The sequence below is a fragment of the Uloborus diversus genome, chromosome 6 (assembly GCF_026930045.1).
Source record: "Uloborus diversus isolate 005 chromosome 6, Udiv.v.3.1, whole genome shotgun sequence".
Lineage (NCBI taxonomy): Eukaryota > Metazoa > Arthropoda > Arachnida > Araneae > Uloboridae > Uloborus > Uloborus diversus.
The window spans coordinates 67,566,776-67,592,271 of NC_072736.1; the positions used below are offsets into that span (position 1 = coordinate 67,566,776).

The 25,496-nt window shown below is 34.4% G+C and overlaps 1 protein-coding gene across 1 annotated transcript in view; it reads left to right on the forward strand.

Annotated features, from left to right (window-relative positions):
* Positions 1 to 2,656: 2,656 nt before the first annotated feature.
* Positions 2,657 to 25,496, forward strand: part of LOC129224529 (chymotrypsin-like elastase family member 2A) — a 33,674-nt gene continuing 10,834 nt past the window's right edge. Inside the window, exons 1-7 of the mRNA XM_054858996.1 lie at positions 2,657 to 2,719; positions 6,865 to 7,013; positions 7,988 to 8,213; positions 10,733 to 10,843; positions 15,916 to 16,126; positions 17,238 to 17,361; positions 19,757 to 19,922. Of these exons, the coding sequence (XP_054714971.1) occupies positions 2,668 to 2,719; positions 6,865 to 7,013; positions 7,988 to 8,213; positions 10,733 to 10,843; positions 15,916 to 16,126; positions 17,238 to 17,361; positions 19,757 to 19,922 (1,039 nt within the window). The 5' untranslated portion in view covers positions 2,657 to 2,667. The remainder of the gene's footprint in view (positions 2,720 to 6,864; positions 7,014 to 7,987; positions 8,214 to 10,732; positions 10,844 to 15,915; positions 16,127 to 17,237; positions 17,362 to 19,756; positions 19,923 to 25,496) is intronic.

Sequence of the window (25,496 nt, forward strand, 5' to 3'; positions counted from 1 at the left end):
ATGATATTTTTTGCGAACTTATTCCATGGCAGTTGTACTAACATAGAAAATATAAGATTTCTACTTTCACTCTTTAAAATTTTTCATCTGGTCTTCCCTCAACTCACGGGTTAAACATATCAGGAAGCAATTTATTAGCAGATGAAAATGGATGGTTGGTAGATCTGTTGTCTACTTCCGTGAAGTAAATCCAAACTTTAAGCTCCTCATACTAGTATTTTTATTTTTTTTGTCTGAATTCCTATCATCAATAATCGAATTTTCATTCATTGTTCTGTAATGAATTTAACAATTGTCAAAATATGCATTTTTCCAGATTTTTTGGTGAAAAAAGCTTTTAACTTTTACCATTTTGTTTCTTTCATCTAGTTTTCCATGAACTCATGGGTTATACATATTAGGAAGAATTTATTAGCAGATGAAGATGAATAGTTTTTAGATCTTATTGTAGAGTTCCGTGTAGCATCTCCGAACTTGAAGCTCTAAATAAGATTATAATAACAATAGTGCAGGAACATTAGTATTATTAATTTATTTTCGTTTGTAAACCTATTTTTAACCCAGCACGTGTTGTGTATATGTTCCAAAAACAACCGATTTGTTGTTTTTTTTTTTTTGTCAAAGAAGGAAAATTATAAAGCTAATATTTATTCAAAACAGGATCCCTTTTACTCAATACAACGCGTTTTGAACAGACAACCAATTTATCACTAGTCTAAATTCGGTTTGGGGAATGTTCTTCACCACCTGTTTCAAGGTTGTTTGAATGGATGAAAAATCATTGCAAAAAATTCTTTTCATTGCATTTCCAATTTCGGGAACAGAAAACAAATTTAGGTCCTCGATCACCTTCTTTACTTGCCTGATCTATCAGCATGTGATTATTTTCTGCTCCCAAACCTGAAAACTGCAAAAAAAAAGGAGATTTTTACAGTACCCACTCAAGCAGCGTGGAGCAGGTGCAAAAGAACATTCCTAAAAAAATGTTAACTCTTTAATTATCCTTTAAAATTAAAACTGTTTTATGCAAATACAGGGTGGCGACAGGAACTGTGAAAAAAAGTTCCCTGACTTTTCCCTGATTTCCCTGATTAAGTTCACCAAATTTCCCTGATTTAAGTTACCAATGATAATGGTTTTCTTTCCTTGCTCTACTTGAAATTCATTGTATGTTTGTATAAAATGCAGTATTTTAAACGTTTTAAGTTGTGTAAAGTTGTTGAACTAAAGATATGTTTTTAAAAAATACATATCAAGTCAATTTCTTTTGAAAAAAACCCCTACAAAACAGTATGGAAAGATTATAGAAAATTAAAAATAAAAAAAAAAAACTTCCAGAAACCACTTAACATAAGAATTTTAAGAAACTATTAAAATTACTCTTAAAAAAATATGTGTATTTATGATAGAACTAAAAAGTTATTGAAATTATTTTGAACTAAGTTTTCAAACAATATAATAATTGTTGCAAGAATAACAAGTAACAGTGAAAGAATAGAAGTAATGTAGTTATTCTTATATAACTAATTGACATATTTATGCAAAACAGATGAAACCATTTGACACCCATTCATAGGGAGCATTTCTCTGATCAAGAACATAGTTTTTAATGAATGAATACAGCATTGTACTTAAGAACACACTTTAACTCTATTTCATATGAGTTCAGTATGTAACGAAAAAAAAATCTTAAATTGCTTTTGTAACAAACAACTTTGAAATGCAAGGGAAAAAAAGAAAAAAAAGCAATTAGTTAATTTCAAAATATTTAAAAGAAGAATACAATTCGGTTATAAAATTAAAGAATCGCTCAAGTCTGAAGAAAAGAAAACCTTTATAATCTGCGGTGACAACAAATAGTATAACGGCAAAAAAAAAAGTTTTTTTTATTGAAAGTTCAATTTTAGCAAATTGAATTAAAAACGCGAAGAAGTAATAACTTTTAAGCTTTTATAGTATTAATTCAAAAACCAAAGATTTCTTCTTGAAATCGTGATTACAGTACGCTAATTACTTCGAAGTCATGGAATAAAGGCAAAGGAGCTAAGGCATAAATGAAGACTTCCTCTTTGCCTGTATGGTTGTTTATTTTACGTAGCATTCAAAGCATGAAAGGAAATTTCAAGCTAGGTAAAATAAACAACCTAACAGACACAGAAGCAACCTTAGGAAGTCCATCCTGTGGTTAATAAGTAAGATTCAATACTTTGACGTTGAGAAAAAAGATGCACAAATATGCGGCAGTGTATGATCGCACCTCATTAATTTAGCTTTTGTTTTGAACAGATAATTGGCGGAAAATGCGTAGGGAATTAAAGTACTTAATTTTGTAAAGCAAAAAAAATTTCTTCATAAAATCAATTTTCCCTGATTTTTTGTTATTTTTTTCAAAATTCCCTAATATTTCCCTGACTTTTCCTTGATTTATAAAGTACCCTGACTTTTCCCTGATCTCCCTGATCTGTCGCCACCCTGAAATAATATCATGTACTTGCTGATGCAGTAGCAGTATTTTAATTATCGACGATGACCTACATACAAATTTGTGAGGCATCGCAGCACTGCGTTTATATTTGATAAAACAGAAGATAGCGATGAGATTTGCAACACATGGTGTCTCTTACTTAACATTTGTAGTAGGATACATCCTACTGTGAGGAGTTAGTGATGATGGAGATCTTCACGATATACGTGGTGGCTTTATGCCTGATATCAGCAGGTAATATGTTTTATCTTATATAATTAAAAACTGAGCGTATGTTCCTATGTATCTATGTCCGAGTTACTTCTCCCGAAAGCCATCAATAGATTCGTATTTTTCCCGTCTTTATATTTGGCTATTTAGTATAATCCTCCGATAATAATTAGTGGAGATATCAAATAAAAACTATATATATATATATATATATATATACAGGGGCGGACAGTCTACCATTGGCCCAGTCGGCAAAATTACATTTTGGCCCACCATTGTACATTGACCCTATTCGCACTATACTTCAAAGCTTAAATATTTATGACATGTTATGTAACAATAGGAACTCAAAAAAAAAAAAACTTGACGCTCAAAATACTTTAAGTTTTTAATCTGTATTTGAATTACATATATGGTACATTAAGACCAGTCAACGGAAAAACGAACATTTTGTCAAGAGCATAACAGCTCATACACTTGTATTTCATGAAAAATAGTAGTTTAATAGGGTAATGAACAAAATTTTGGTGCTTAGGCACAGTAGCGAACCTATAGGGTCTAGTGCCCATGGCGAAATTTAAAAAAGGCGCCCCCCCCCCAATCCCCTTTTCGTCGAATCATTTTGTAGAAATTCGATGTGATCAATAACATTTGCAACCCATTATGAAACATTAATAGTTTTCATGCTTGAAAAAAAGGCAGGGTACATTTTTCAGTTCTATTTATAACATTTTTTTTTTCAAAAGGGCATTAATTTTTAAATTATTCGTTTGGAAGCACTAGAAGTATATGTGTTCAATAAACATAATTTACACATTTAATAAAACAAAAAAAATGTAAAGTAAATATTAAAATATTACAAAGATTCTATTATGATTAGAAAATTGAAACAAGTATAAAAAGTAACACTTAACTTGGGAGTCGATTTCAGGCAAAACCGTCGAAAGGGTAAAAAGATGATGTTAAGGGGAGGAGAGATTTGAGGCTCTCTTTGGAAACTTTTCAGAATTGAAGCTTCAAAAACGCAATTTTAGCCGACCGTCGAACCTTCGATGATGTTATAGGGAAGGGAGTTTTCGGAGGATCTCCCTTGGAAAATTTTCGAAATTGAAGCCAAGGTTTAAGACGATCTTCAATGTTGCAGACGATTGAGAAAAATACGCTCCCTCGGAAAGTTTTGAAGTTGCCGTTTCAAAAACGCAGTTTTAGGAGTTTTTTGGTAATATTTGAGGGAAGAGTTTCCTCCCTTTTAAGTATAGTATATAATATATTGTACCGTAGTTGAAAATATTTCAAGATGCTTCTTTTCCCATCGAGAGCTGAAATGCCGCCCCCTTTCCGAAAAAGAGGGATCATCCGGGGTGGAATACCGTCTCTCACAACCCTCAGCCCCTCACTGCTCTGTAGAAGTTTAAGCAGACCCAGAAAATATGCTGTACAGGCAAAAAAAAATTTTCAAGCTTTAGGCATTGTTTATATTTCTCTTTTAGCTCTATCTAATTTTTATACAAAAAATCTTGAAAGTATTTTACTTGAAAATCATATTTTTTCGAAATTATCTTGGCAAAATGCCGCTCTTCTTGATGTTGCGCCCCTGGCAAGAGTCACTCCTGCCAACCGCTCGGTACGCTACTGGGAAATCGCAAACGTATTTGTGATTTCTTAAGAAAAAAAAAATTCTTCATGACATTTTAAAATTATTCCTTTTTTATAAAATAGATAAACTTTCACGAGGCAAAATTGCGGTTTTTTTGTTTATTGGCTCAAAAAGGATGAACTGTAAAATTTGAGCATTGTAATATAGAAATTAATTTCACTGAAGCGTTGAGCAACTGATATAGTTCTGCTGAATTGGAAGCTATACTGTCAATCACTTGATCATAGTCATAATGAAATGATCGCTCGACACGAATCAGCACGTAGTCCTCAAGAAAATCTTGTCTAAAGTTTGAACGCGTTAATTAGTTTTACGGGCCAAACTCCAAATTGTTTACCCCTACTTCCCTGCATATATTTCACCTCTCATTTAAAAAATCTCGGGCCCTTTTCTGGGCCCGAGATTTTTTTAATTCTTCCCCCCTCCCCGTAACTGGGCCAACAGGTGACCCTTCTGCCCCCCCCCCCCATCCTTGTTCACGTCCCCTGCTCATGTATAAACACCCCAAAGCATGGCTCGCGCATATATAGAAGGGAGGGGCCGCCTTTTCTGGTGGTGCAGGCCCCTTCAATTCCCGGACCCTTTTTCAGGCCGCGTCCGACCCCAATTTCTCTGGCCCCCTCCCGTTTCCTCAATATGGGAGTCATGTCGCCCAGTGCTCTAAAAACTAGAGAGAAAGTCTATAGCATAGGAAAGCGTTCACTTGTGTGGACTTCGGCTATTTACTTTGGTAATGGGGGGGAAAAATAACCTGTTTCCAAACGCCTTTTTACATAGAGTAAACAAATTACATGATTTTTTTTTATTATAACACTTAAAAAAGAAGTTAAGTATGAATTTAAATGTATTAAATTCAATAAAAAATTGCTTGAAGTGGCCCACTGGGCGGTTGGCCTAGTCGGGGATCCCCGACTAGCCGACTTGGCCAGTCCGCCCCTGTATGTGTATATATATATATATATATATATATATATATATATATATATATATATATTAATTATGATACTTAGAGTTTTGACATAATATCCATATTTTGCGAAGTCTTTTCTCCATTCAAATTATTATTCAGTGCTTCATCTCAAATTTCAGTAACAATGTTTTTTTTTTTTTTAATTTGTAACGGGAAGGAAATCATGGAGAAGAAAGATCTGTTGCCATTTTTTTCTCGAAAATGAGCAAATAAAATTCTTGCTTTTGTTTTGAGACCTTTCCTGTAATCAGGGGATTTAAAATGTTATCTTTTTGGTTATTTTTCCGCAATCTGCCGCAAAACTTTAATGATTTTTTTTTTCTCAAAGCCTAATTGCTTAACACGCGTCACTTGTCATAACTTTTATTTTCGAGGTAGATTGTGCAATGCCGGGCAACGCAGCTAGTAGATTTATAAAAATCTAGCTTGAATGCTTGTCGGTACAATTATTTAACAAAGGAACGAACTATGTTGAACGAACTATGAACTACTCAACGGTATTATGTTGAAAAACTGAGCTTAATAAATTTCAACTCAGTGAACATTGCAAAATAGGGAAGAGCATGTTTGGGTATTTTTTTATTTCTCTAAAATAAAAGTGTTTTATAAGTTAGAAAGATTCTACCTCTTTAGCACTAAACATAATTTTTTTCTAATTCTTTCCTTTTTATATTATTTATTTTTGATTTGACCTATTTATCCTTTTATTTAATCACATAGGTCAAGAGACCTCCCAAAAATTTTCTTATTCTGAGAATTTTAATTCGGCAAATCTAGAGAGAATGTTGCACCTTTGTTACTTTTTTTTTTTTTTTTTTTTTTTTTTTTTTTGTTAATTGTGTTTTTAGTGATGTCCAATATTTCTTCTCATTAGATGTTATGTATGATATGTGTGCATACTGACATTTTATCATTCGGTAAAATTGGAATTTCATTCGGCAAATTGAAAATTTTCCCTTCCCGAAATCGGGACGCCACCATTTCACATGAATGCAATTAAATCAATAATACTTGCGATTCGTAACTAAATATAAAAAATGTACGTTCTTGAGCCAAAGAGAGGAAACTTTTTTCAGTTCCGTTTATAGCAATATATATCGTCGTCTCAGAGCAACAGTAAGACATCCAAGCCAAGAAACAACACTAAGATACCCTACCGTTGTTCTGTGGCGGCGATATGTTTTTTTTTTTTCAGAACATTTTTTATATTAGTCGAAATAGTACCCCTCTGGTTGTTGCGCCCCTGGAAAGAGCCACTCCTGCCAACACCTAGGTACGCCACTGCTGGTATTGGTAACTATCATTACTTGAGAATGTTTCAAGATGTTTTACTTGAAGTTATCTTTGTAAATCATATCATGCTTACATGTGCTTCCCTTTCTCCCATTCTGATTTATTTTTTGTGAATTCTTATTTTTCCATTAAGTAATTTCAATGTATCTTGTTTCACTGGGGTATTTGGAAGATATCTGGAAAATTTACTTTTGCGTCCAAAGTCTATGCTATATACACTAAAATTTTTCTTCCTTTTTCGCTTTCTAGTGTCCGCTGATGAAGATTGTGGCCCTGGAATGCCCAAAGTCACCCGTGGACTTCAGGGAGAAATCTACAGTCCTGGATACAAAGAAGGAAAGCCTTATCCAGAAAGTGTTATATGTCAAACTAGGATTAGAGCAGCCTTTGGATCATTTGTAAGCAAAATAATAATGATGTCTCTCAGTATTTTACTATTTTTTCTCCCACGAGAAAATTTACGAGGTCTCTAGAAGAAGGGCAAATGTTACAGTTGAAGAAAGGCATATGGTATACTTGATCTTCATTAATATTTAGTCCTTCATTAACTTGTGACATACGCCTTTCTTCTAGGGACCCACTCAATTGCTTTTCTGATACACTGTAAAGAAAATTCAGAAGTGTTCCTGGAAAATATTGGGCAGCTAATGTGCCTAACTTCTACCAGTAACATACTTGGCCAAAAAACAGAAAGTTTCCTTCTAAAAGTCAGTAACATTCCTTAAAATTAGCCTGAAATCTTTCTCAAAGAGTTCAGAAACTTTTCAAATAAAATTCATGTCCCTAGAATAAATCCAGAACCTCTTCCAAGAAAGCATAGGTATGTTTGTAGTAATAGCTCAGCAACTTGATAACTTACCACGAAAATTCTGAAATCAATCCTAACCGAAGTTAAAACAATATTGCAAGAAAACATCGAACAGCTTATTTGCCCGTGAAATTCTTGCAAAGATACAATGTCCAGATATTGCAGTTCGCCCTCGCTTAAGGCTCAGTCAAGCGAAAAGGACCAATATCGAGTTGAAGGCGAAACACTTAACAAAGGAACTGAATATATTTACTCACTGATTACTAAAATATTTTAAGCAACAGAGTGAACACTTAAAATAGCTTTAATTTTCGAGGAAGCCTAGCGAAGTCGGGCAATGCAGCTAGTTTAAAATAAAAGACTATGTGGCAGCCTATAGTATCTCAATTACACAATATTAATGAGAAGATTTCACCCACTTGAAAGTGTTTATTGTAGACAGAGAAAAACAATTCAATATTTTAGTATACAATCAATGCGCAAAGTTTTATTCCGATCGGTGTGTGACACTTGGATACGCTTACTTGTAAGTGGATAAAGTTGATATTTTCTGTTTTCTTCCAGAACGTCAAACTGACTTTTGAGGATTTGGATATTGAGCCATTTGATCACTGTGGCACCGATTCATTGGATATTTTTGATCAGAATTCACATTATGCGTTTTGTGGTAATGACACCAACATTCCTCCCATCGTGTCGTCTGGAGGCGAACTCGTCGTTCTGTTTCGTTCCGATTTCATCAAGGGAGGGAGAGGATTCCACCTGAAGTACACCATAGGTCTTGATCAAAGTGAGTATCGTATTTTCCTGCTTAAAATCCGTGGATTATCAGTTAAAAAAGTGTAAAGTTAATGAGGTGCGGGTTATACGCTGCAGCGATTAGCTGTGATTTTTTTTAATAGGATTCACCCATAGAGACAGTTTCCGCTGTCTGTATGTTGTTTATTATATAGCTTGAATGTTCTTTCGTTGCCTACAGGTTGTTTATTTTACATAGCTTGAATGCTCCTCTTTCGCTGCCTACAGGTTGTTTATTTTACATAGCATAAATGCTCCTCTTTCGCGATTCAGGCAATGTAAAATAAACAACGTACAGTTAATTTGCAAAGCCTTCATTTGCACAAGATTAGGCCGTTTGTTCCTTTGTCTTGACTTTTTGTCTTTAAGTAATTAGGGAACTCTAATCCCGATTTCAAGAAGAAATCAATATTTTAAGATTAATTATGACCATAAAAATTATTTTTTCATCACTTTTTTTAATTTAGTTGCTAAAATTGTATGTTAAATCAAAACTTCATATTTTTTTGCATCGTATTAATCGCGGATTATACGAAGATTTTTTTTTTTTCTTCAGGCCGATTTTAGGACCTGCGGATTATACGTCGCCGCGGATAATACGCAGGAAAATTAATTCAAACCCGTTTTTTTTTTCTTCTTTTTATTATATAATACGCAGGAAAATACATTCAAACTCTTTTTTTTTTTTTTTTTTTTTTTTTTTTTTTTTTTTGTACGATTTTGCAGTAATTTTTGCTGCGATAACTATTTTTTCAGCTAAAAGTTTTTTTTTTTAAATGTTGCACCTATCTACCGCACAAAAATAGGTTTGAGTATATACAAGAAGATTATATTTCTTCTTTGTTTAAAGGATAATATGAAATGGCAGTTACCCGCCTGCCGAAAAACTCGTTGCTCCCATGCCAAGCAGCACTGTCTAGGGCACGGTATGAACATGAACTTTTTTTTCCAGAAAAAATTTTAAACAGGGAGCTAATTTTTTCTCAACTTTCCCGTTTTCGACGAATACTCAATTGTAATATGGCATATAATGTCTGACTACTGATGAATTAGAAAGGCTAACACATGGTTTTTCATGCAATATGGTATCAACCCTAAGTGGGTGTGTATACTTTCATCTAGTTTCTCACTGTTCATTGACAGTAATTATTAGTGCATATAATTATTGAAATTAAATAACTGCACAAGTGTTATTAGAAATATGATATTTTATAACAGCGTGAGACGAGGGGGGTTCCATCACTCATGACTATATTGGCTTCCAAATCCCTAATCCGACTTTGTTTCCACCCAAATTACTTTCAATAGTTAGTTCTCAAGTCATAGTTCTGTGCCTCAGAGCCACTTGACACTTGACACCCTCAGAGACCATCCGCACCTACCTATTGCTCGGTTTATCGGTTTTAAATTCTCCGATAAATCTGAGCAAGTGGGTCTCTGAGGAACTTTATTTAAACATATAAAAAATTACATTATTATCAGTTACAATTTTAATTTTCTCTTGACAACATCTTAGTGATTTAACATCAAAATATGTAATAAAGTAGACAAAACCAATGCATAAAAGCATTACAATGATACGATAAAACTTAAACGACACTAGAGATTTATTGCTTTGCAGAAGATAACGTGTTAAAGTGTGGAAAGCAAAAACTAAATTTAAGCGGTATTAACTATTGAAAATAGGAATAAAAATGTGTATTAGTCAACGACTTGAAACATGAAGCCTTCATTAGCCAATAATAGACTGAAAATTGAGTTAAGTCTGAGGCGGGTATGATGTTGTGAAAAGGCGATTAATATGTTTTTATTGAGTGAAAGTCTATGATTACGTCTGATATGTAAATGCGATGTTAGTGGACAGAAAAAAAATGTAATGTTCTGGAGAACCTAATTCCCCAGAAGAGCAATTAGCAGAATCAGAAAGGTTAAATCTGAATATATTGTGGGAATGGTCCATGGCCAGAAAGGAAAATTGTCTCAAACCTACTTTTAATGCGGGAAGAAAAATGAACGGTTGGGAAGAATTCGAAGACTCTACGTCCAGTATCCTCTTCATTCCACCTAAATTGCCAGTCATCTAATGTTTGTTTTTTAATGTTTGAAATTAGTGAAGATTTTGGAAGAGGAATAGATGAAGAAGGAAATTGCGGGTCTTCAGCTGCAATTCTTGCTAAGCGATCAACCAGATCGTTGCTGATGTCCCCAGAATGTCCGTTTATCCAATGAACCTCAGAGCCAGAAGGACATAAGTTCAAAAATTGCGATTTTCTGTTTATTCCAGATTGAGCCATGTGAACGCAACTCTTTAAAATATATATATCCTTTTCATTTTTCAAGTGTTAAAGGAGCATATTCTTTGCATGGGTCAGAAAAAAAGTTTCCTCTCAACTGTAAAATAATTATAATAATGTGGCTTACGTTCCTCTGGCTTTGAGGTGCAGAATTGTCATGAAGATTTAAGATTTTCTGAAACCAAATATGTACAAGTTTTCTTTTTAATTCTTTTAGAACTGTGTCCTAAAGGACAGAAAGCCTGCAGAAATCGCAAGTGCTACACTCCCACCCAAACTTGTGATGGACAAGATCAATGTGGTGACGGGACAGATGAGGAAAACTGTGGTTTGTATTTAACATTTTTTAATTCAATTTTTGAATTTTCGAACAAAAGAATTTTTTGCTCTTTATATAAAAAAAATGCATTTTGAAAATTGGGGGAGGGGGGAAATTATGTATGAAGTAGGGTTTCCAATCCCGAAATCCCGATCCCGAATCTTGCGGGATCCCGCATGGTATTTAGCGGGATTAATCCCGCGGGATTGAGAGCAATGATTTCCAGTCCCGCAAATATTTTCTACTCAAACGTTTACCAACTTTTGCCGCTCATAAAACGATTATTTTCACAAGCATCATCTGTTGTTTGAATCACCTTCTTTGCACATCTGCAAGATTAGCGAGAAAAATCTATTTCATATGATGAACTGGGGAATTACCATTTAAGAACACAATAAAAGTAGTATATTTTTCTGAGAATGAATTGGTATTCTCATTCGGAGGTTTCAGTTTTCATTCGTTCAGCAAATGAGAAAATGCGTTCCATTTGAAAGCATTTTTTAAAACCATCACTAAAATTTAAAATCCAGAAAATTACGCTTCAGCAAAAGTGGAAAAAGTATTACTGATTGCGAAACCCTCTGGAGTAATCTGAATGCAACGTTGGAATACTTGTGTTAACTTAAAGAATGCACTCAAAACCTTTAATTTCATCATCTTTCTGAAATACATAAATTTTGCTTTTTTACTTCCTTTTACAAAAAAGGAAGTATTGTATTCGCGAAAAAAATGTCACTCAAAAATCGGCCTTAATTTCCATTTTTCTCACCCCGGAATGAATGTTGAGTTTTTTTTCCGACCCGACCACACGTGGATATATGCCTAGGAGCCCACAGACACTCGAAATATCCATTTTGAAGATTCCCCGAGTTAATTACAATGAATTTTCTCGTGACGTCTGTATGTACGTATGTATGTGTGTATGTGTGTATGTATCTCGCATAACTCAAAAACGGTATGTCCTAGAAAGTTGAAATTTGGTACGTAGACTCCTAGTGGGGCCTAGTTGTGCACCTTCAACTAGAGTAAACAATTGAATCACATTAAAATTGCCAATAATGAGGAAATGACATTACATTGGAGTAAAAGGAAGTCATGTGATGCACACATCAGCTCGTTTACGCTTGGGTTTTGCTCAAAAACTGCAAATTCCGGACAAAAACGATGTCTATTGGATATGTGTTTGGCTGTATCCAATTTAACTTCATTAAGAACTCCCTTGTGGGTCGCTTCATTAACGTTTGTCATTGTTTCAGTGCAATTTGGTAAGAAAAATACTGTTCACTTTTTATAAGTTAATGGGGATCTCTTGCTAAATGTCCACCGTTATTTAATCTCAGCAAAAACCAACTGCACTGAAGCCACACCACGTATTTTCATTAAGAGCATTATTTTTTTAACAAAAATCCTTTTCCATTGCTTGTTTGCAACTTTTTTAGGAAACACTTTTGCGCACCAAACGATAATTGCAAATTGGTATCAGACTTTGTAGTGCTGTACAATTGATGTTGCGGAATTCGGGAAGACTACTTATTCAAGTAACAAAAGCAACCCTTCCCAAGGAGCACAATTTTTTCTATTTCACATTAAACTTAATTTTTTTGAAGAATAAAATCAATCCCGCGGGATCCCTGGATCCCGCGGAATTAGTTCCTTACAATCCCGAAATCCCGTGGGACTGAATTCGGCGCGGGATTGGGAACCCTAATATGAAGCTTCTAAAGCAGAATGGTGTATGTGACAGAGCAAAAATTTGGAGAAAATTAATACAAATGATAGAAGAAACTTTCATCTAATTTGGGGTAAGAGATAGTGGTCCTCAAAGTTGCTGTAGGAATTTTTTTTTTTTTCAATTGAAGCCTACCTACGATTTCAATTTCGCGCGTATTTTGCACAAACCTTTAAAAAGTCCACTTACAATCCTTTGCTTCTCACTGCGTCTGAAGTTTGTGGTGATTTTAAGAAAAAAAAAGAAAAGAGAATCAATGACATATTTATTAGTATGATTGTGTGTTGTCTTTGTAAAGAATATCTTAAGTTAAGTAGGTTGCTATATTAATTCCAATCCAATGAAAAAATTACCAACAAATAATTTTAAACAATGCATACTTAATTGGGTTAATTCCAACTGTTGAAACTGTTTAGTCATTTAAATCAATAATGCTGGAAAAAAAATAATTTTTTGCTGCAGAATATATCATTAAAAACTAAAGGTAAAGAGAAATTTGTGTTGATTTTTACTTTCCTCTCTGTCTAATATATAGAAAAAGTATTCGATTTATGAAAATTTCCGAATTTCGGTTTTAGAATGATTAGCACGTTTTGAGGTGTGCTGAGTTCATTTTGACCGTTTTTGGAAAATGTCTGCGTGTAACCCGTTTTCTGTGCCCGCTCTAGACAAAAGCTACAGCATGAACTCGTACAAAACTTGGTACACATGTGTATTTATATTAATTAAATATATGTTAATATGTTATTTTGTTAATCATGGATTAGTTTTTGCCTTGAATTGCTTAAAGTTTGGGTAAGGTCGCTCGTCTTTTGCTAGTTGAGTAGAAATTTACATAGGCCGATCTTATGTATTTATTTTTTCAATTAGAAAAATTTGTTTATCGTTTAAAACGTCTATAACTTAACTCTACAATATTCCGAATTATTTTTCCTTCATTTAAAGCGAAATGTTGTAGAATTTAAAATCTTTAAATAAAACAAAATGTCCCCTAATGCATTAATATTTACCCCTCTTTTGATTGTGGTTGGCGTTCTGAGTCATTCAGTGGCTTTGCTGTACTTGATATCAGCCTTATTTTTTGAAATTAGTTGGGGAGTGTGGGGCAAAGTGAAATGGTGAAATATTTACTCTGTTGTAGCACTCCATACCTAGTAATATTTTATCTATCTAGTAACATCTGTAGTCCATTCCATTCAAAATAAATTACCTCTGAAAATCAAAGAACATGATAATACAGGCAATTTTCAAAAATTGATACTCGTATTGTAATATTTTGTTGTTTGTAAGTCAAAATTAATTTTGTCATTACTAAATGATGAAGTTCTTGTTATCAGCATTTTGAATATCAATTGAGGTCTACCAATATTCGGTGCAGTATTTATTAGCTTAATATTAATCTTATTTGTACTTTAAATGCTTTGTACAAATCTAGGGCACCCGGGGCAAAGCGAAGTGAAATTGTTCATTTCATTTACTGATTTAATCCTTTATCAAATCACTTAGCATTAATTTATTAATTGTTTCATTTACATTCCTTCATTTATAATATTCTTATTTATTTTCTTGTTTATTCACTATTGTATTCATTCATTTACTTTTTCATACATTAAGTTATTTATTTATTTGTTTATTGTTTCATTGCATTTTTATTTATTCTTTCATTCTTTTATTTACTCATTTTATTGATCAGAAATATATTTTACAATCAAATAAAAAACGTTTCATTAGGGAAAAAAAATCATTTCTCACCTTGCCCCATGAAAAATTTCCACCCTTTTTTGAAGATACAACTTTACTGACAAGAATAAAAAAATTACGTTTTAACACACGTTCTATTTTAAATATATTGTTCTTTATTTATGTACCGTAATTTTAGAACAATTTTCCAATTTGTTGTTCATTTTGAAAAAAGTAAGTTATCTTAACTATCTCACTTTGCCACAGTCCCCTTCTGATAAATAAGATAATGAAAATGATCGCCAGGTTCTTCTTCTGCAAGTCGAAGGTTGTAAACGCTGAGTCATTTGTGAAAGTTTCTTTTCTATAACCATGAAAACGTTTTAAGAGGGCGATTGATTTCTCTCTAATCCAGCATTTCTTTATTTCTGTGATTAGTGGAAATCCTTTTCAATGTCCATTTTCACACAACCCTTGGTTATTCATCAATAGTACATTTGAAAATGGCCTACTTGCATAAAAACGAAAATTCTTTCAACTAATATTTATCGTCTTCAAATAGTAATAACTTAAGAATATTCATCGCTTAAATTGCATTACAATTTCAATAACGACACTTTTTTTTCTGTTGCAAGAATGAACCAGATGTTGTTTCCATAGAAACATCACATACTTGTACTGACATATTAGTTAAAGGTCGTTTATTGACCAGGCATTGGTTTTGATATTTTCCGTACTGTTTACTAAGAAACTTAATTTAAAGCTCTCCCTACTCCCCCTCCGGTTTTTTTTTTTTTTTTTTGACGTTTTTTTGACGCGTAATTTGAATTAAATCAAATAAGGAGTTTTGTGGAACCCGTGAATATTTTCTATGGAGCCCTGGGGTTCCGTGGAACACAATTTAAGAGCCGTTGCCATGAACAATCCTTGGATGAAAAAATTTAATTTTCAAAAAACACATTTTATTTGATTTGAATTGATTTTTACTTCCCTTTAGAAAAAAGGAAATTTTGTATTTGCGAAAAAATTTTCACTCAAAAATCGGCCTTAGTTTCCATTTTTCTCACTGCCGAATGAATGTTGATTTTCTTTCGATCCGATCACACGTGGATATATGCCTAGGAACGTACAGACACCCGAAATATCCATTTTGACGACCCCCGAATTAATTACAACGAATTTTCTCGTGACGTCCGTATATACGTATGTATGTGCGTATGTGTGTGTGTATGTATCTCGCATAACTCAAAAACGGTATGTCCTAGAAAGTTGAAATTTGGTACGTAGACTCCTAGTGGGGTCTAGTTGTGCACTTTTCCTTTTGGTTGCATTCGGATGTTCCTAAGGGGGTCTTTTGCTCCTTTTTGGGGGGAAATCATTGTTAATTTCTATGTAAACTCAAGTTGTGTCATAATTTGTCGGACACTTGGCGATATGTTGCCAGTCTTTTGGTCGCCAAGTTTTGTCACCAACTTGGCGTCAAATTTGGCGATTTTTTTCTTTTTTTTTAAATTTGGTTTTAATTTGACCACTGTTGGTTATATTTAGAGAGTAAACAATTGAATCACATTAAAGTTGCTAATAATGGAGAAATGACATTAAATTGGAGTAAAAGGAAGTCATGTGATGCACACATCAGCTCGTTTACGGACGCTAGAATGTTTCATTTCAGGATATCCAATTTCTAATACTGACTGTGGCATCAGGCCCAATAAGAATTCGCCTGCACTGGATCGAATCGTGGGGGGCCGAGAAGCAGAGCCTGGAAGCTGGCCGTGGCAGGCTGATCTTCAGTTGGAACAGTTTCACCCGAACGGACATATGTGTGGTGGCACTCTCCTGAATTCACAATGGGTCCTCACAGCAGCCCACTGCTTGGGCGGGTAAGCGGAATAGTTTTCAATGTTCAAAAATAAATATTATTTAACACTTGGAAAGTGTTTCAGACATGAATTTAGGGGAACCAGGGGCAAAATTAAAAAACAGTTAAGATCAGTTATATTAGCCAAAATGAGCAAATTGAAAATTTATTTCTAAAATTACTGTTTATAAAAAGATAATATTGTGTTTGTGTTTTATAGTAAAATTAGTACTGAAATACTATTTTTTATTATTGGCAGTAAATTTGTAAATTCAAAGAAAAGTGGAACATCATCACTTTGACCTATATATGGGGAAAAGTAATAATTAAAACATTTTCCTAATAAAATATTTCCTAGCTGATTATTAAAAAAATATTTTTTTTCCTTTGTATGACTAAATAGAATTAAGTAATAAGTGAATAACTAGTAATTAATAAATGAATGAATAAATGAATGGAGAAAAATATAAGATCAATAAACTTTATAAACCAACTTTTTTACGATGTCCTCCTCTTCAAACAATGATGATGCTACAACAGGAAATATCCAAAACAACGTTGGATATTTCCTGTTATTAATCGGCACAAAGGTATTTATTTATTGCTTAATGATGATGCTAACACAATTGTTTATAAACACAAACGAACTCTCAGGCTTCACTCACCAATTGTTGTTTGAACTTCCAAAAATTACCTTAACCAACGAATTTTGTTTGACGATTGGGCAAAAGTATCATCATTCAGCAAAATTTGGAGTTCCATTCGGCAAAATTGTCTTCATTTAGATAAACGTGAAGTTCCATTCGGCGAAATTATCATCATTTGGCAAAAATCAGCAAATTGAGAATATCCATACTCCCGAAATTTTAAGTTCGAAACGCCCCTGATTACCACAAGTGTGGTAATACAGTTTGTTTCCATTTACCCCATGTTTCCACTTATTAAATATGATCTTTTATTAAAAAAAAAAAAATCTTTGAGAAAAACAGTTTCTAAACACTAACCCGTCTCAATGTACGAGTCGAAAAAGTATTTCTTCCTCAATGACCTGAATTTACATATTAATTCATTAAGCTCTAGCTTACTCATTTTCCTGGTGAAATAACCGAAATTTTAAATTTTTGTTGTTTCAGAAATGGAAGACCTGAAAATTGGAGGATCCATTTCGGAAATCACCACAAATTCAAAAAAGACTCCACTGAACAAATTCGATACGTGAAGCGTCTCATCGTGTACCCTGGGTACACCGGTGCCGATGTAAGAAAATTTTAAGTGTTATATCGTAAAATTTCGGGGTCGTGTTAGCCCGATCGGTAGAGTGTCGGATTCGGGGCCGGAGGGTCCTGAGTTCGAACCTCGATGGTCGAAGACCCACCGTCGTCATTAAAGGGGACTGGGCGACGTTAAATATGCTCGTGGTATCAATGTCCTCCAAGTGAAACGATACCTCTGGGGGTGCTAGCACCAGATAGCTATTAGCTCCTGGACTAGTTCTAAAATCTCATTAACTGTTCGATCCGGTGTTAGTGCTGTCCTCTATCGGTATAAAAACTAATGGAGGCAAGGCACTTAGTATGCAGTCATCGAAATATATACAGTTGAAGTCAGTTGTGACTCGGAATCGTAAAATTTAGCATGTTTTAAACTGTCAGTGTTTTCCGAATTTATCCCCTCTCAAAACCCGATTTTTTTTTTAAAAAAAAGCATAGTTTGAGTAAAAATAACAAATCTAATATTTTTTCCAAGCATTTTCGTCAACCAAGTCGAAACTGTTAAGAGCTTTCACACACACACACACACACACACACACATTCAAACTTTATTACGAGACATATACCGTAAAAATGTGTAAAAGAGAGTAACCTGCTCGGGAGACTTTTGGTTCTAAAAGCTTTATTGACATTTGAAATTATGCTAAATATCTTAGCAATAAACATAAAAATCACGAGTAGCAGTCAGTGAAATTAATATAAATGTAGCAATCGGTTTCATCTATCAAAACTGGTAATAGAAAATTGGGTAAAATTTCGAATGTCACCAAAAATATTCGCGTAAACCGTTTGCCTCTTCTACGTTTATCAGTAAGTTACCGCCCCCAAGTCAGGGGATAAGGCACAACTACATGCAATATACCAGACAGGCAATGTACCAGACATCCCGGTTATCACTTCCAGAGATTGTAGTTTCGTTCTTATTAGAGCTCATGAGCCTGAATTAGTGAACAACCGAACTAGAAGCAGATGTCATCTCATTGTCTCTTCTCCGTTTATCAGTAAGTTATCGCCCCTAAGTCAGGGGATAAGGCACAACTACATGCAATATACCAGACAGCCCAGTTGTCACTTCCAGAGACTGCAGTTTCATTTTTATTAGAGCTCATGAGTCTGAATTAGTGAACAACCGAACTAGAAGCAGGTGTCATAGATGTCATCTCATTGATTGTCTCTTCTCCGTTTATCAGTAAGTTTCCGCCCCTAAGCCAGGGGATAAGGCCAACAACTACATGTAATATACCAGACAGCCGGTTATCACTTCCAGAGACTGCCGTTTCGTTTTTATTAGAGCTCATGAGTCTGAATTAGTGAACAACCGTACTAGAAGCAGATGTCATCTCATTGAAGCTGAGGAGCCAACAACCAGGTAGATAAAGTAAATTTAACTCACCAGCGAATGTCCACAGCATGATGCAGTTCTAATAAGAACGAAACTGCAGTCTCTGGACGTGATAACCGGACTGAGTAGTATATTGCATGTAATTCTGCCTTAGCCCTGGCTGTAACTTACAGCTAAATACGCCAATTTTGCCTTCAATTTATGAGTTGAACCGCACCATGCTATGGACAATCTCTGGTGAGATAAATTTACTTTGTCTGCCAGTTTGTTGCCGCTCTCGGTTTCATTGAGATGACATCTGCCTCCAGTTCGACTATTCACTATTCCAGACTGATGAGCTTTAATAAGAATGATACTGCAGTCTCTGGATGTGGTAACCGGGCTGACTGGTAAACTGCATATGTACGATAACAAATCGGTGTCAAGTAGGCGCACTATTAAACCGTTAAACCACATAATACAATTAAAAGCATTAATCGCCGTTCCAGCAAACTATTGAACCACATACTCTTAAACCATTAAATCTCATACCATTCCCATTTCACGACATAAACTTTAATTCGTCAGTTTAATAGTTTTGAACAAGGTAATTAAATCAAAAATAGTTTGTCTTGTTCCTGAATGCTTAGTTTGTGTTGCCCGACGTCAGTGGAGCGGCGAAAAGAGGGGGGGGTCACCCCCCCCCCATCCTCCAGAGCAATTGGTTTTGTTATAAATGCAAATTATAATTTACTAGTTCAGGCATATGAAAGGGCTGTTTTGATCGAAAAAAACTTCAGAAGGTATTTTTGATCAAAAAATCCCCTTCAGAAGGATTTTTTTTAATCGAAAAACCTTCTCCAGAAAGAACTTTTGATTTTAAAAAAACCCTACAGAAGATATTTTTGATCAAAAAAAACCCTCCAGAATGTATTTCTGTCTGCGCTAGTGCCTGACGTAAAATTAATGAGATTTCATTGTTTTAAATTACATTACGGGCTATTCTCGTGACTTTTATACTTTTATATATACTTGCTAATATTATTTATATCACTTGCAGCTTTACAGGTTCCAACAACCTGACATGAATAATGACATTGCCTTAATGAAACTCAGTGCTCCAGTAAAGTTTACGGATTACGTACGCCCGGCCTGCACCCCTAAACAAGATTTCGATTTGAAACTAGGCACACAATGTGTTGGAACAGGATGGGGAACAACTAGAGGTAAGTTAGAGCTATTTCGAATTCTTATTTAAAAATGATTGAAAAAAAAGTACTGCAAAAGTCGCATTTTAGCATGTTGGAATATGTCTTTTATATGCATGTAAGGATTGCCATGATCAAACTCTGCTCCCCCGAAAGTAAAATTCTGTAGAGGTATCGCTATTTACAACTTGTATGCTGGACCCGATCCCAATACCCTGCATACACGTTCACACTAGCGCAAAGAGGTCTCCGAAAATGCATACCGAATTTTCGGAGACTTCTTTGCCTATCATAGAACTATGCAAATCATTTATCATGTGCATTTATGAATAACTTTCGGGGTCCCTCATAATTGCACGTAAATTAGCTGCTGGCAGAATTAATAACAATTCTACTTCAACGAAGTTTTTTTTTCAATTAACAAGTCATTAGTTTTCTATTATTATTTCAAAAATGCATGTACCGTATTAGCCGGCATGTTGGAAAAAAGCGAGTTTGCCCAGTAGGCCAGGAAATTCGAATTTTCCGGATAATTCTCGGTTTATTTTGCAACAAAACAGAAGTAAATTTCACCGTTCAGTTCCAATCAGAAAGTAAACCACTCTAAGGAAAAAAATAAATTTAAACTATATTAGCTTCTTTTTAGAGAGGTAAGTTCAATTTTTAGCCTACTTTCCCAGTAAAAGTCGGAGAAAGAAGAAAAAAGCGTGAAAGAAGGCTTAATGCATCTTGAAAATATCGCGAAAAACAAAAACGGCGGAACAAAAAGCGCCTACGGGGAAATCAAAGCAATGGAGTCGTTTCCAAAATTTCAGAAGTATTTTTTTCTGAAAGAGCATGTTTAAAAACATAGGATCTGACGATTTTTTGAATAATTTGTTTAAGTTTTATATTTTTAAAAAATTTTAAATCGGTGAGATTTTATTGTTTACATTTCTGGGCGATGGCATCACAAATGACGAAATGCCATTCTGTATTGCCACTCACAGAGCTAAATATTTGATTCGCATCTTTACTCACGTGTATTGGCGACGATATGGTTGATAGCAAGCGTAGAGTGCAATTTTAATTCGCTGCTTGATTATCATAATGTGGAAACGTAGTAGAAAGATGCGCCACAAAAAGCATCATTTGTGACGTCATGAAAACCACGCCTTGTTTGAAAAATCGGACATTTTAAAAATATAATTTTAAAAAAAACTGCTGGGAAAATGAAAGTATTCGCAACTCCAACGAACTATAGGGGGCACTGCAGTCACTGTCTAATGGCGGAATTAAAAACTTAAACAAACGCATGTGGTAACGAAGAAAATGCTAAAAGTGTTGTGATTTTTGTTGTTATGTATGATTTTTTCGCTTTATTCATTTGAAAAGATTTTTCAAAGTCTTTTGGTTATTCTGACCCATATAGAGAGATTAGAAACCAAAAAGTATTACGAAAGTAAACAATTAATGCAGAACACACAGTAAGTTGTTCTGAAGCAGCCATTTTCACGATGTTGAATTCGGAATTCATAAATTTTTGGTTCGCTTCGAACGGCATTTTCATTTTGTACCGTTTTTTCTATACATTAGTACATATTAAGTTTAGTTTCGTGACATTTCCGGCATTTGTTGACATTTTTGTCACATAGTGCACATACGTGGCAGACTGTCAAGAGTAACGTTTAACACTAGATAATTTATTTCTATGACTATATGATTGGATACCTAAAGAAATCATGCATTTAATTCATTCGTCATGGAAATGATTTACCTGATATGCGAAATCTTGTCAAGATACATTATTCTTTCACACAATTTTAAAACCATGACCCTATAAACAGATTTTTGGCAAACTTTTATTTTTTATTGTTCAAATTCGTAACGTTCTTTCTGGATTTTTCAATCTGATCTGCGATAAATATTTTCAAGAAAATTTATTTGCATACTGTCTATTTCAGTAGGATACTGTAGTAACAAAGGTTATTTAAATCATTTATGTGGAATTAGGTTAAGGAAAAGTGTCCAGTCAATGTTGTTAAGTCGTTTTTTTCTCTCATCGAATTGAAAAACTGATATTTATTCAAATTCACTCAGAACAAAATAAATAAAATGTGTACTCATAGTTTATATATGGTGGTAGTTTTCTTTTCAGTTGATTGACCATTATTTCTTTTTACTTATCGAATTCTGTAATCTTACTATCATTTTATTCCACTCATGATAAAAATTAAAAATGGTTTAACTAAAAACGCGAAATCTCGCCAAGGCTACTTTGCTCGCACAATTCCAAAACTATAACCCTAAACAAATTTGGCGAAACTTTTCAGCTGAGAATAAAAGGAATAAAGTAAATTCTTTCTCGGTTAAATTTTTTTCATTTTGTTCTACGATAATAAATTCAAGAAAATATTTTGCATACTGTCCATTCCAACTAAATGCTGCTGTAAAATATGATTAGTTAGATTAATTTAAGATTTAAAAAAACTCATATTCTTACAAATTCATACAAAACAATAAAAAATTTTACCTGGTATAACGTTATCCAATTTTGTTAATCCAGAGTTTTCTTGTTTACGCTTCCACCATTTAATACTTTTTTGAAAGAAATAAGGAAAACTAACATTATTTTGAGAAGCTCGAGAATACTACTAAGGGACGAATTAATTTCTGTTGTTGAAGGCGTTCTTAGACATGTTGAATGCGTTACTCAGAACAAACTGACCGCGTTTACGTCAACAGATACACTTGGAGCGCAACGTGGCAATGTTTTAGTTGCATTCGCAGTTTTATAAATCACCGCAAGGTAGCGTATTCGAGCGCTGGAGTTCCGAATTTTCTGGGCTCATGTTATTTTTTTTTTTTTTTTTTGCTCATTCTATCCATTTTAATGACTAAAAGTATTACTTTTGACCATTTACAATGGATTCCATCTTATGTGAATTTGAGATATAACGATATTGCGGATGGACTGCCGAAAGAGGGCTCTACTATGACTCCGAATAGTGGGGATCCTCTGACCTACCTTGAACTATACTCCAGATGTAAGGCTATTATAAACAGCTCTTGGAGATGTCCTCCTGAGCATCCATGGTATTTTTGCGAGGGTCCTGGTGCTTCCCTTGGATTTGAGGGTGACGGGAGAGATCAAACTGCTTTGGCTCGCTTGAGCACAGGTCATTTAAAAACCCTCAGATTTTCCCATGGTAATAGGATTTTCCCAATTTGCACCAAATGTCATACTGAAGAGGCCACTGCACAACGTCTGGTTTTTACTTTCTTCTATATCTAATATATAGAAGAAAGTATTGGATTCGTGCAAATTTTCGAATTTCGAATTTTGACGGATTCGAACGTTTTGAGGTGTGCTGAGTCCATTTCGACCATTTTTGGAAAATGTCTGTCTGTCTCTGTGTGTGTGTGTATGTGTGTGTGTATGTATGTATGTATGTGTGTGTGTGTGTATGTATGTGTGTCACGTCTGTGTGTGACCAGTTTTTTGTGGTCGCTCTACAACAAAAACTACCGCATGAAATCGAACGAAATTTAGTACACATATGTGCCTCTATGTGAACTTGTGCCCATTAGTTTTTGGCGCGAATTCCTCCAAGGGGGGTGGAGCAATGGGACGTTTTTCGAGTTACGCGTGCTTGCTATTCCTCAGGAAGTAACTGGCGGAATCAAACAAAATTTGGTCCATATGTTGGTATTAACAGGAACAGGTGCTGATTCAATTTTGGTGTCAATAACTCAAACGGGGGTTGAGCTATAGAACGTTTTTTGTCGTCAATTGTGACTGCTGTATCTCAAGAAATAATGAACGGAATGAAAGAAAAATTTATCGGCAAGTAACCCTTAGTGGGTATAAGAACTGATTTTATTTTTGTGTCAACAGCTAAAAAGGGGGTAGCGCAATCACCCGTTCTTTTTTTCCATTTTGAGTACCCTATCTCAAGAAGTAATGCTACGTTCTGGTTGAAATTTGGAATATATGTGAATCCATATGTAAACAGCAGGCTTTGGTTCGATTTTGACGCCGATCGCTCCAAGAGGTGTTGATTTTTTTTTGCGAATAAAAATATTTTTATTAATGCAACAATAAGAAAGATAAATCGTAATAGATTGTCGTCTGCGTATTTCTCGTGATTTTAATTGTATGGAAATGATAGGAAATATTATCTCAATGATTTAAAATTTTTAACTGTTGCCATCTTATGTTTGTTAATAAATAAAATATTTGTAATTAATTCAAGTTAAGCTTTTAAAGTAACTTCCAATTTTCGCTCTTTGTTTTGTTTTTACAATAATTCAGACATTGGGATGGTCGTCAAGTTTTTGCATGTGTAATTTTGTTTTTGTTAGGAATATTGCTTCCTCGTCAAGCATGGGGAGGGATCAGAAAAAGGAAAAATATAGAAGAAAGTTTCGTGATGGCCACAACATACTAGTTTGTGTTGGTTTGGTACGCGAGGATCTACTGAGGAGACCTGCTTCTGTCTTGAAGTTGATTAAGGCGAACAACCTCATGGATCTGATCTGATTCAGAACAGAGAGATAAGCAAGAAGAAGGAGGAGAAGAGTACTTTTGACTGAAGGAAACCACCTCATTCAGAACTTTGAGGCGAATTTGCTTCAAACAAATTTGTAGGAAAAAGTTTTTGATGAAAAACATGTATATAAAATATTTTTTTGATTTGAACAATTGTCCTTTCAATTTTGAACAGTTCAAATCCCTTAACATTAGCGCCTAAGGGGAAACTGAAAGTCAATGTAGATTCCGCACTTAAAGGCAGATTTACTTCAAACAAATTTTGTTGGAAATAGCTCTTGACGACAAACTACCGACTACGACTCCGAGAACTTTGCGGCACTTGACTCCGACTCCTTTGCCCAACAATTAGTTGGACTCCGTTTTCTCGGATTAGACTCTGACTTCGTAGTTATGACAAAAATTTATACACGGAGGAAAAATGACTGACACTGATTCTTGGATATTCGACTGCGACTTCAACTTCTTTAGGTTCGACTCCGACTCCGCAAACATTGGCAGAGTTGCGTACTCTAAAGGAAATGACCGATTCCAACTACTAATCTTTGAATTAATTACCTCGGTTCCCGAATCTGACTCTTTTATCCCAAAATGAGATTGACTCCGTCTCAGACTCTGCAGCCATGGTTTTAACTCTGAAATAATGGGGTGGTTTCCTTCAGTCAAAACTACTACTTTTAGTCATTGAAATGGATAAAATGAGCAAAAAATATTTCATTGACCCAGAAAATACTTTCATTTTCCCAACAGTTTTTTTTTTTTAATTAATTTTTTTAAATGTCTGATTTTTCAAACAAGGCGTGGTCTTGATGACGTCACAAATGATGCTTTTTGGCTCATCTTTGTACCCCGTTTCCACGTTATGATAATGAAGAAGCGAGTTAAAATTGCGCTCTACGCTTGCTATTAACCATATCGTTGCCAATACACGTGAGTAAAGATGCGAATTAAATATTTAGCTCTGTGAGTGGCAACACAGAATGGCATTTCGTCATTTGTGATGTCATCGCCCAGAAATGTAAACAATGAAATCTCACTGATTTAAGTATTTTTTTAAAAAT